Source organism: Diplotaxodon limnothrissa, linkage group LG19 (assembly GCF_057381915.1).
Source record: "Diplotaxodon limnothrissa isolate DT_005_m linkage group LG19, D_limnothrissa_male_GT1.1, whole genome shotgun sequence".
In the NCBI taxonomy this organism is placed as follows: Eukaryota; Metazoa; Chordata; class Actinopteri; order Cichliformes; family Cichlidae; genus Diplotaxodon; species Diplotaxodon limnothrissa.
In genome coordinates this window covers 20,230,443-20,243,707 of record NC_140614.1, presented here as the reverse complement: position 1 = coordinate 20,243,707, position 13,265 = coordinate 20,230,443, and the positions used below count along the sequence as shown (strand labels likewise).

The 13,265-nt window shown below is 40.1% G+C and overlaps 1 protein-coding gene across 2 annotated transcripts in view; it reads left to right on the top strand.

Moving 5' to 3' along the window:
* numb (NUMB endocytic adaptor protein) overlaps positions 1 to 13,265 on the top strand; it is a 46,864-nt gene that overhangs the window by 21,179 nt on the left and 12,420 nt on the right. For both annotated transcript variants that reach the window (XM_085343467.1, XM_085343466.1), the window contains exons 2-3: positions 8,196 to 8,332; positions 12,724 to 12,798. In XM_085343467.1, coding sequence (XP_085199593.1) covers positions 8,207 to 8,332; positions 12,724 to 12,798 — 201 coding nt within the window. In that variant the 5' untranslated portion in view covers positions 8,196 to 8,206. The remainder of the gene's footprint in view (positions 1 to 8,195; positions 8,333 to 12,723; positions 12,799 to 13,265) is intronic.

The following is a 13,265-nucleotide window of genomic DNA, read 5'->3' as shown; positions in this document are numbered from 1 at the left end:
TAGCCAAGCATGTGTTGTGCAGCTGCAATGAAAAGGTTTATATAAATGCTAGGCACTCAGAATGGAAATGCATTTCTCCAAAGACTATATAAGTTCATTAACACAGAGCAGAAACAAGGTTTTTTGTCGTCACATTACAAGTGTGAAAACAGCACTCTGATTTTTGCTTTGACTTTGTCGAAGTGCAAGCAACAACAAGTTGCTTTTGTCCTTTTTTAAATATAATTGTCGCTGTTAATGTTCATAAACTGTGATGTGATTGTCAGTGTTAGAAGCCATGTTGGATTAGTGCAGCTTTGCTTTTGTTCTTTGAGGTCATAAAGTTTCTTTGATTATATATAGTTCTTTGATATAGTGAAAAAAACTGCTTGAGAAGTCTTACTGCTGCACTGAAGAAAAGTTATCTCCACCTTCACCCTGCACTTTCTTCCCTTGCTTAATCATTTCCTTCCTAATTATTTCCCCTTCCTGTCTAAACTTATCACTCTGTCTTTGTCTCCTACCTTCCGTAAGTCTGTCCCTTCGTCTTTCTGGCTTGTGGCCAGTCGTAGGGCTGAACATATTGCGTTGCTCATTGTAGCAGGCAAACACAGATTTTCACATCATTGCTCAATATCTGGTTTCTCTGGTTTGCACTGCTTGGCCTTCACGCTCGCCTTTCTGCCATTTAACGCACACAATGCATTTATCTAATGCCAGCGGTAATGCAAATTTCACCGGTGATTACTTGGTTTACACCCTTTGCAGCTTTAGTTGTGTGCACAAGGCTGTGATGTGTTTATGTTGCTGAAATGTAAATGCTGTTGATTTATTGTTTTGGATCAGTTTGGAAATTGTTATTTGTTGCAGTTAATGTAAATTATTTGGAAGTTCTATATGAAGCTGGAATTTTTCTTGTCTTCGTTGAATTGGAAGTTTTTCATTAGGCCAGGGAAATGGTCTTTGTGAATAAAGCGCGCGATTTATTGTGGCCAAAAAGTATTATGATTTAAACATGTTGTACTGGAGAGGAGCTGTGTGATGTATTTTGATAAACCTACCTGCACCTTGCTGTGGGTTTATTTTTTTATTTTTTTATTTTTTTTTTAGTTCACTGGCAAATCCTGCTTCTTTGGCACAGTTTGAAGGTGACATAAAGGGTCAACGCACAAACAACATTAGTAGGAGCTCCAAATTGGATTAATAGCAGCCAGCAATAACATGTTATTAGGGAAGGTCACATTTTTCTTAATACTGCTTGTTTCTAACATGCTGAACAAACATTTGCACATTCATGCAAATGGTTACACATGTTGTACACTCCTAAAGTGCATATGCTTGGCTGAGCACCAGCACATACATACATTCACTCACACTCACACACATAGCGAGCGTATGCTTTTTCCCACGCACATGAATATGTGCATTGACTTAGACTCCTGGACTGTAGGCCCTGCCGTTTACAGTACAAAGCGTGTGGGTTGTAAGCTGGCATGAAGCATTGAGCGATTTAGAGGTTGAGTTTGAGCAAGGTGCTGTGAGATGAGGCAAAAATTACGGGGGCATTAGTAGGCAAACATTTGACTGAGACAAAAAAATGATTTCAAAGCGTAGATTCCAGCTCAGCCTAAAGTGTGTTTCAAATATGCATTTATCTTTTAATAAAGGTATCTAAAGATGCACACTTACATAAAGCCTTTATCTATTTTTTTGAGTAACTGATAAAAGAATCCATCAATGAATCTGCACCTTGAACTATAACAAAAATAATAGTTGCTGTAAACACAACATAGATGTCAACCTTTTAAAGTTGATCGGTGAACACACACCACTTAGGTCTAACAGAAGAGGTAGACGTAAACATATAGGTGCGAAAACACGGGGATTCCCTTGTGGTAAACACCCTTTCCACTGAGCCATTCAGTCAACCTCAAACAGAGCAAGACATGTGCTAATTTTCTGTTTTGTTTCAGACCAACCAGCTTTGTACACAATAACAGTGAGCAAAAAAAAGCTCAAAATAGCATTTGGATAATTCTGCGTGAAAGCGTGATAGAAAAGGTCATAGTCAAGGTTCTCTCGTTGGGACTTACGAAAAGATTTGTTGTATTTCTCTTTCTTTGATTAAATTGTGTTTTTAGGACAGGGCAGGACAAAAAGAATGTTTGGCGCACTGAACTTGACCTAATTCTAGTAGTTGTTATTTACAGAAAATGTGCTTTACAAGTTTGAAAAACCTGTGGAACTGGTAGAGGAGCAAAGCTGCATGTTTTCTATATAAAGTGAAAAAAACAAAAACAAAAAAAAAAGTCCCCGCTTGGCACGAATCTGTTTTTAAAAAACCCACCCGCCAAAAATATAACATTGTTGACACATCTCAAAGATGTGTCTAAGTCATCATCGCTGGACGATGTTCTGTGTCTACTGAAAATATGACAAATTAATTCAAGGTGAGAACATTTTTCTCAAAATGTGCGCCTGGTGTGTGTGCACACAAATGTGTTTTCCCTCCTCTTCACTCTGCAGGCTAGAAGCATGCAGCCTGTGTGAGCGGCACTGCAGTGAGCCCAAACATGATATGACCTAAATAAACGAGTGCGTGAGGAGAGAGCGGGAGCGAGCGATGAAGCAATATTTTTTTTCTAGTAGCTCAAGTCATCTTGTTTTCAAACACTCCAGTCTTCTGCAGGGTACAACTCATGTGTCTGTGCACAGTTAATGCGGACATATGCACTAGGTTGTGACTGAGTGTTGTTAGTATCTCAGCACTTGCTGAAGTATTTGGCTTAAACACTTCTGCTTGGTTTCTACATTGTTTCTGTCAGATTTTCCAGCATGTGATATTGCAGAAAACAGTTTCCATTACAGATTATAATCTGAACCTTACTTAAATTTGGCTACACTCAGACTGATTTGATCCACTGATTAGCTCTGAAATTGGCAAAAAGAAAACGTAGCTGGCCTGTAAGCTGTGCAACAGATTAACTTTCTGATGTATCTTTTGTTTTGTGGAGAAATGCTACTGCATGACATTTTTAGAGTCAGTGGTCAACTCCAATGTCCTGCTCTGGTGACATTAGTTAAGTCTGATGTGTTTATCTGTGCTTCTGTGACCTGGTCAAGGCTGAAAGCTTTATTGTGTCCTGCCCGTAGTGCCGGAGCCTAGCACAGACAGATAAGTGAGCCTCACCTCAAACACACTTTACACTCTCAGTACAGGTTTCATTATGCAAAGAAACATCTAAGGTCCTCTGTGTGTATACATGTGTGGGTTAAGTAGGTGTGTTCATGTGAGAGTGTGTGTTTGCTGCTATGTTGCTGCTTGTCCTTGTGTCTTGTGTGTATGCGGACAGTCCGATCTAGTGGATTAAAGACCTTTAATCCCAGTAGATCCTCATCAGCTCAGAAGTTAGCGGGTACAACTTGTTAGTCAAGGAGTTTGCTTTGGTCACGTGTTAAAAGTCGGAGCTGCATGGCTGAATGACTTCTGGTCCCCAGTTATGACTCACTCCAGGAGACGTGAGCCGGGCTTTCGATGATGGATGCACCTTTCATTTCTAGTTTGGATCAGCAACTCTTAATTGGGTCTTTGCTTTTTTTTGTGCCTCCTAATCCTCTCTCAGTGCCAAGAGGACATACATGTGCTCTTAGCCCAATTAATTGTACTGTGTTGTTTTGGGTTCTTTTTAAAATTCAAGATAATTTTAGAGTTTGAACCTACACTAAGGTCAAACTTCAGATTTGTAAGATTTTAAGGAAAAATACAAACCTGGGTTATATTTTCAACAACTCCATGTATTAGGTTATTTATAAATAATACTCATTTAGTATACTAATAATTTAGAATAATAGCACTAATAACACTAGTTTAATAACTGCTTAGATCTGAGAGTGCAACAAGATCCCTAAAGGACCTGAAACATGTAGAGTTGGCCAAATGTTTGAATGATTGTTGAGAACTATATTTAGAAGTTAAACCAGTATTGAGGGCAACTTGCAGTGTGAAGGGTAGTTCAAACTTGAATGAGGAAGTGGGTTTAATGATTCGAATTTTATAGCCAGGCTTGGGGTCTCAAGTTAATTATTATCCTCCATATGAAAACTTGATTTTTAAGCTTTGTATTTGTAGTTATCAGCAAGTCTCACACGTCTCCTGAGCTGTCTCAGCCCATTCGTCTTTGGCGAATCTGTCAAACTTCTCCAGCTTTGATGGTCTTCTGACATGGACCTCAGTGTTCAGTTCACCCCATAGATTTTTTTTTTTTTTTTTTCCAATGGGATGTCATGTTGGAAGACAAAGACCCACACCCAGTTTTGCTGCTGAAGCTGAATGCTTGAGGTTTCCTTCCGCAGAGGTGTTTTTTTTTTTCTTTTCTTTCTGTTCTCAAACTGATCTCCCTGTTGGAGCTCAGTCTGGGGGGAGTTCTTTTTTCTCCTCGTCTTTCCTGATGTTGTGTATTTTCCATTGTTCGGTTCCGGGTCGCTGCTTGGGTGGCTGACCGGCCAGCTACCTAGCCTGACCTGTCTCCCCAATGTGATGTTTGTGTATTGTATGTACGGTCGGCAAGGTCAGTCTCTCAATTGCCCCTCGGGGATAAATAAAGTCTTCTGAATCTGAATCTGAAATCCTAGCGCATAACATACCGACAATTTGTCACGTCCCGAGGTGTCCCATGGGAACGCGAAAAGTAACCTTACGCGTTCCTGTGATACAGGCCGGATTGTGGATGAAATCCAAAAGAATGATGCTCCTGGTGGTCACGGACGTTCCAGTTGTGTATTCCAGCCATAGCCCTAACTTCAGCCCTATTACGGTTAGGATTAAACGATATATCGCATTTGCGATAATATCGCGACATGATCAAGTGCAATTTTCTAACCACAAAGGCTGCGATTATACTGCGATTATAAGGCTGTCCAAATTACTACCATATCCCAGAATTCATAGCGCGGCCCAGCCAAACTCCAGTTTCCAGCAATGGCGGCCGCTACTAAGTTTTAAAATTACTCATACTAATCTTTCTGGGTCACAAAATAAACTTTTAACATATTTTCAGGCGAGAAAGTAGTTGTGTAAACATCAAATATCTGCTCGGTTTATCAAGATATCCCATATTTGCAAAAGTGCTTCGACGTTTTCAGAGGCGTCTGCTACCCACCAGCTCGACAGCTAGCCGGGAGCTCGAGGATTACTGATGCGGCCGAGAACGGCACAACTCCCGGCACATCATTTTCAGATCACCGCGGAGTTTCGCTGCTCGGGTTAAACGTAATATATAAGTCACTTAGACAACCTAAAAATGTTATTGTTGGGCTTTTTTCAGTGTTTTGTTTGTTCGTGAGTAAATCGGTTTGGCTGAGATTAAAGTTATTAGATTAGATAAAATAAAACTTTATTAATCCCCCGGGTGGGTTCCTCCTTGGTTTTCACACAGCTGACTAAACGTCAAACAGAAAACTTATTAAACAGAAGTATGAGACAGTCGAGAATTTACACCAGTGTCTGGTTATATTTTAGATAGCAAGAAGCAGACGGCCAAGTTTATTAAACTCCACCGAGACAGCGGTGACGCTAATCAGAACTAGCCTTCTGATTAGCTAATCAGAAGGCTAGACCGTCCAATTTCACGCCTTTAAACTTTAAAGGCGTGTTTGTGTGTGTGTTTATACAATTGCTATTATGTTTGCACTTTATGTGTAATGTTACTGACTGCAGAGATCAGTAAGATGTGTGTATTTTTTATTTATTAGTTTTATTTATTTAATATTATTTTTTAATTGAATGACAGTCTAGTAGTTCACAGATGTCGAAAAACTGAGTGTGGTAAAGCCACTGATTTTTTTTTATGTATATTTCTGCAATCTGCACATTGTACTGACTTTCATTTTAATGTTTACACCAGGGTTCCTTGTCAGCACTTTATGCTCAGATGTTTGTAAGCTAAAAATAAACTATTGTGTATGTTCAAATATACTGTTGTGATTGAAGAAGTTAAATAAAAATGTCAGTCATCAATTCATGCATCACCTCATGTCATCATAACAGAGGTCTGTCTTCCAGGAAAGAACAGTTTAAAATTAATGTAATATAGTATTGGCCATACTATATGATGTATTGCTTGTCTTTGTTTAATAATACAGAAGACAAAGACCTTAAAAAATAATCGCATATCGCATCGCAATCGCAATATTGGGGCAAAAAATCGCAATTAGATTATTTTCCATAATCGTTCAGCCCTAAACCGTAACCTAATCCTTAACCTTACCGACAACCTTAATGGTGTTCGATAGTGTTTTCTAAAGCGATTAAAGTAAAATAAATGTACATGTGCGAATTGAGTCCAAATGGTTCTCATGTTTCCTTCCTTTTGGTGGCCGAAAGCATAACATACCAACGACTTGTCACATAACGTAATATGTTATGCTTTGGAGAACGTGTTGCATATCCATCTTCCTTCATGATTCTTTCCACCTTGATGAGATTCCAGACGGACCGAAGTATCCCCACAGCATTAGACTCCCACCACCGTGTTTCACTGTGGGGGACGGTGTTTTTTAGGTTGTACGCCTCTCACTTCTCTGTCCAAACATAAAGAGCGTCTCCATGACAACAGAGCTCTAGTTTTGTCTCCTCTGATCAAAGGATGCTCTTTCAATATGCATAATCTTTCTCAAGGTTCTCCTCGGTGTACTTCAGTCTGGCTTGAAGGCGTCTGTTCTGCAGAGTTTTTCTTGGTCTGTAACCTCTGAGTTCATTCCTGTGTAGGGTTCTAGTGACAGCCTCCTTTGAAGCTACAGTTCTTGACTTGCTTTTCACTCATGTCTTGGCAGTTGTTCTGGGGTCTATAGAGTCTTTCAAATCTTTCTCTTCCTACCTCTGCTGGGCTTGTTATGTACTATGTGGCTCTATTTCAATTTCTTGGTGATACAAATTATATATACAAAGTAGTCTCAAAACCTGAACTTTCCATCTCCTGCTTTGTGAGCATGAATTCTTTTTCTGAAGTCTAAACTGATTTCTTTTTTCTTTTTTTCTTTCTTTCTTTTCTTTTCATTTTTCTTTTTTTGCCATGACGATTTTTCAAATTGCATTTGTGTAAATTGAAAGATAACCCTAAGTTTTAACTTGATATTACAAGCTTTAAGCATAAAAAAGTTATACCACATCATTACACAGCAGCGGTTTCTGCTGTGATTCATAAAAAAGTCATTTTTTTCAGGGGGCTAATGATATTGACCCTGGTAACGTTTGTTTTTCTGAAATAAAAGAAATGGAATAGAAGTAATTTATTGTTTTTAAAACTCTAAAGCTCTGTTAAAAACAATTGACAATAACTTTGTATTTCATAGGTGGGCTAGTACATTTGTCTTCATGTGTATACAATGTGTTAAACACTACTCTTTTACTTATTATACAGATGACTGCAGAACTTAATGTAATGTGACGTTTTTTGCTGATTAACTGGCAAATGTTTTATTCCAAGACTATTTATACCTGACCTGGTAATAAGTTTACTTCTGACCTTTACCGGGGACTTGAGTTTGTTTTCTGCCTGAATGATCACCTGACCACTGTGTTACATCTATTTTTGCTCAGTTTACGTTAATAAGTACAGGGTGGCAATAAAGCCATGTTCTAGCAAACTTTAGCTTTGTAAAATATTACATTGCAGTGTAATTCAAAGTGATCTAGAGGTTGAAAAGATTTGTTTTACTAAATTCCCCCCAGAGAGGCCTCAGTGCAGTGTTTGAGATATTAATGGAAAATGTCAGACCATCTAAATTAAAAATGTGCAAACACTGTCTGTTAAATTGTGGTTAAAAAAAAAAAAAAGGCTCTGAATAAAAGTAACACTGCACCCTTTTATTTTCACTGCCTTGACTCCCAACACTGCAAAGTCTCAGCCTCTTTTGTTTCTCCTGGTGAGTCAGAGACACAGCAGCTTACTGTGTTTTGCACTGATGTCAGAGTTTAAAGGATTCCTATTTACAGGCACCAAAACAAGACTGCTGAAAGTGTTATTCTGCTGCTGTGGGTTTGCGTGACCGCCTGCTTTTTGGACCATTATCTATAATTTCACTGTAGAAAAACACTAAGCTTAACCTGAGTTAGATGAATCTCCAGCTTTTTAGTGCTGCACCTTCTTTATTTCACTGCTGCTGCTGACAGCTCAGTTTTCACTGTAAGATTATTAAAAATGTCTCTCCAATTACAGGGAGCTCAGCGATGAATAAGCTACGGCAGAGCTTCCGCCGGAAGAAAGACGTTTACGTGCCGGAGTCGAGTCGGCCGCACCAGTGGCAGACAGACGAAGAGGCAGTCCGCACCGGCAAATGCAGCTTTGCAGTCAAGGTGACTCTCCCTCACACACACACACACACACACACACACACACCTGCGTACACCCCACTTCAGACACAGAAACGGAGTGCAGGGCTGACCTCACTTTGATGCATTCTTACCTTTGCGAAACTTCTTCATACCACCTTCCTCCCCAAGGACACGGCTTGTGATTAATCATAACCATTCAGAGAGTTTGAGCACAGTTTTTATCTAGGTTGCGGGATTATCTGCTGTAGTCTAACAAACCTGTGGGATGTGTGTGCACAATTACTTTGTGTTTTAGGAGTATCAGAACCCCTTGAATCCCCAGTAAAAATATGTGGAATTGAAAGAAATGTTTCATTACTGGCAAGATAAGTCTGGGACATGGTGAAATGGCAGTCAGCCCTGCTGTGCAGCAGTTGATGAAGTGGCGATCTCACCTTATTTTGGCAACAAAACCCTCCTACTTTTGCAAACAGAAGTGTGACGGTACACTTCCTCCCATCACATGGGCTCAAATCCTCCTCTTACTCGGGATAAAAGGGAACTGAAGACTTCAGAGTCATGAAAGGGAACGTTTACCTCAGAATTTCTAAGCTTGGCGGCTGTTCAGTGGATGTAAATTGTGCATAAGCAAGTGTACAAGCTTTAATTTGATGTCGCCTATGTGCTCCCTTTATGTAGTTTTTATTGAGCAATATTGAGCAATTTGCTCTTGGAATTGCATAAACGGTCTTCATTTTAAAAAGAATTGCTTGTCCAGATGCTTTCACGAAGTCCAGAATAGAATATTGAGATCCTAATTTTCTCCAACAAGATGAGCAGAAAACCCTTCACGCTAATTGTATTTAATCTTTTATATGCTTATATAAGAAATGTAGGTCTTATGAGCACATAATTTTTGATTTTGTTGCTATGGCCCTAACCCTTAGTTCATATTTTAAGAGATATTTTAATCATGGATTACCAACATATGGCAAATTCTTTAATAGGCATTTATCCCTTTGTTGACAACCGCACGTCAGTTTCATTCTGTTGTGCAAAGTAAGTTGGATTTTGTTAATATAATGTTTTTCTTAGCTCAGCAAGGCTAAGGAGTATTAGCTGTGTTATTTGGTATAATAAAATAATAGAATATTTTAACTTTTGATAGTATTTTCTTGACTTAGAAACACAGAAAAAGGTTTGTGACATTTACAAAACGTTTGTATCTGTTTGAAAAGTAATAATTAGCCATAATTACCACAGTGAAGGTGTAAAAGTAGCCACTGACTTAGAAGCCAGATACTTTAGGTAAATGGGGGGGAAAAAAACCTGACTGTCCTTATGTTATCTCTGCAGCCAAACGCACACTACTCCACCAGTATTTTTCTTTCCACCTTTACACTGGCTTTCATCGCAATGGTGCAACCTACCATGCTACTCATCTGTATCCCTCCTCCCCCTCCTGCTGCTCCCTGTCTCCTGCTCTAGGTGCCTTAGAGGAGCCCCGTTCTGCATGAATGTTTGTCTGTGTGTGAATAGTTGTGGTGAAATTATAACAGACTGCTACAATACAGAGTAATAAATACATGGTAGGACAGGACATGCAGGGAAGGAGAAGAAGAATACCCACCCATTCTGTAGTGCCTTTGGCAAGAAGATTATGAGTTTAATTGTCATTATCAGGGCCTGTTACGTAGTGCTTGTACATTTTTTTTATGTATAAGCAAATTGTTTTAATGTTAAATATGTCTATTATAATTCAAGGTGATGGTGAAAGGCATAAACATGTAGACTTGGTTTTTCATATGGAAATATCAGCCTTATGACTGCTGAAGGCTGGTGGCAGATGCAAGATTAGATTCAGTTGCTTGTGTGTGCTGTTTACCAGCGGAGACGTTTGTGAGGCTGCTTATGGAATTGGACTGAATTTTGTTTTGCACTGTCACTTGACACTGATTTATAGCAAGTTCTCGGAATTAATTCCCAGGTCACATCCAGAGGATATACACTCCTTTCTTTTATAGTGGCGGGTCTTTCACATGCCCCTAAAATTGTAAATTCCTTCATAGTTTAGATCAGTTTGAACCAAAAATCAAACAAAAGTGAACCTTTTGTTGAACCAAAATCTATCTAGAAGTAGTAAATTTCTCTGAATTTTTCAATGGGCAAAACTGTGGAAGAATTATTGACGGGGACCTGTAGGTGCTGCTTTCTGTAGTGTAAGACAGAGGTGTTGGTTGGGAGTGTCAGCTGTACATTTCTCTCCCTGTAGCTACAGTACTGCCTGCCCAAAGGGCTGCTCTTATTTCTGATGACTGGAAACTGGCAAAAATACCTCAAATCCTAACCAGATAAACCTTAAAACTCTCCCTTTTTCTTACATTTTTAATTTGACCTAGCTATAAAGTTCAGTGAAACCATCCCACAGTTTAATAATTCAATGCATTTAAGTTAATGAATAACCATGTTAATAGATATAATTACTGACCAGCAATAGACACGTTTATGATTGTTGCAATTATCAAGCAGCCCTAGTACTTTCTCTGTTTATGGTTGCTCTGTTGGCCTTTTACTGCTGGAAAAATTTGAAGTTTGTTTTATTTAGCTTCATCTAATCGTAGCCCACCGTAGGATAGTTGTCAAGTGATTCTAATCCTGGAAGGGACCCACACACAAATCTGAATTTCAGAACCAAATTGCACATGTGCAGAAATCTCCTCAAATTCTATTATTTTCCATTTATTTGGTGGAGTTCTTCTTCTGTTACATGTGAATGTTTCAGCCCCCAGATTGTTGCTGGCAGCTATTTACTAATGGAGCAGAGTAAGACGCCATAATGAAGAATCTGTTGTGACACTTCAAGTCTCCCCTGCATTTATTCATCTCACCTCTGCCACATCCTTCTGGATGATCCCCGATTAGTAGCCCCGCTGCTTTCATTGTCCTCACTATCCACAGCTGCCTCCTCGCATCACTATTGTCCTTAACACCTTGCACGTTTGCATGCATCGATGTGTGTTTACGTGCATGTGTATTCCAAAACGGCGACAGTATGACTCACAGCAGTTGCGTCACACGCTCAATATAGCAGGGCCAGAGGGTGGGGGTGAAAGGCGTGGGTCAACATGTGTATCTATAAGGAAAGGGTAAGGACTTCCTCTCCAGCTCAGCATGCACAATGGCTTCTGGAGTAGTCAAGGTTGTGACTCCTCTGGAGTGACACACAGCAGGGCGTGATCTTGCTTCAGGTCTGAAAGGGGCGGGAAGGGTCGGGCAGGAAGCGGCAGCCTTTTCTGTTCATTCAGTTGGAGCTCAGCCTACTCACGTAAGGTTTTCACTCCTGGCGAGTATTTCCATAGTCAGGAGCACAGGGTTTCCCCCGAGAAATTGGTGATTGGACGGAACGTATAATGTGGACGATCATTTAGTGCAGCTTCCAGTGCTGAATCTGACTAACCCTGACATATCTCGTCTCTAATTACCGTAGCTTAGTCTCAATAAATGTTTGGCATATATGGGGTAATGACTCTTCCCCATGAACTGTAATTCTGTGTGATTTAAAAGGCGTACTGACTTTGTCTAACATAACTGGAGACCTTTTATTTACTTCCAAAGTACAGCGAGAAGGAAAATTGTCCGAAAAGGTCACCGCTACAGCTTTATCAGCAACTTCACAGTAAAACCAGGATGTTTGCACTCACAAGCCACAGGATAGGATGAAGATGACCCTGCTGAAGGCCACAAGCTGAAATGCACTGCTCGCACTTCAAAGTTATTCTTTACTTTATACTTGAAGTGTCAGTACAGGCAGTTTTGAGTCATGTGAAGCAGCCTGCTCCAGCAACAATATACTGTGGGAAGCCTTGGAGTAATATACTGTAGGAGCATCTGCCAAGTTATTGCATAATAACCTGGAACAACCTGGAACCTGCTATAGTCTTAACTAGAGTTGCGATGAGCCAGCCATTACTGGAAGGTGGTGAAGCTCAAAAGATAAAATATACAGCCTACGTTGTTTCCGTCAGCTCACAAAGAGATCGGAAGGGGCAGTTTGTTTTTGCCTCTTTGCGTGCTTCTTTGATCTTCCTCGTGTCCCCTTACAGGATCACACACTACAGTCTACACACTTGCCCATATACATTTCTCATGAACGGGTTATCATTTTCTCCATGGACAAAATTAGAGATCAGCTAGGGAGCTATTGACTGCAATTGACCTCAAAACGGAATTTAATTAGGTGTATAAATCACCAGCGTTCGGGTACCAGGGGATATTAGACAATCTGAGCTCATTTAAATACCTAATCTCATTCTAAAGTTTATTATTGTAGCCTTAGTTAAACGTCAGCAGAGATGGCCACAGGAAAGGTTTGTCACAGCATTACTCATTCTTTCCTTTTTTTTCCTGTCCATCTACTTCTCTGTGCCCTGCAGTACCTGGGACATGTGGAGGTGGATGAATCCAGAGGCATGCACATCTGTGAAGATGCAGTAAAACGGTTGAAGACGGTAGGTTTCACTAGAAATATCTTCTGTACTTCCAGGAATGAGGCTGCTATTTCCTACTTGTATCTTCTTTCTTTCAACTTTTCCTCCATTACTTTTCTATTTCCCCAACATCCTACTGACTTTTCCTAAAAACTATTTCTAAGGTAGCCCTCCTTTAGCTATCATTACTCTCCTTCCAAGAGTTTTATCATTGCTTATTCCTACTTAGCTTTCTAGTACATAGAGGCCCAAGTGTGTCGATTGTTCTCCTGTCTGGCTCTCTCTGCACACTCTCAGCCAGAGCAGGTCAGCACGTACTTCCTGCTGGAGCAGATTCCGGCGGAGTTGCGCAAAAAGGAACAAATTCCAGTTTGAGGAGCAGGAGGAGGGGAAGGACGGGGAAAGCAATGGCGCTATTGCTTTTCCACGTTGTCAGTTGTTTGCCAAGGCCCCACCCAGGTCATAAACTCTTCGGTGCAAAAGAGGCT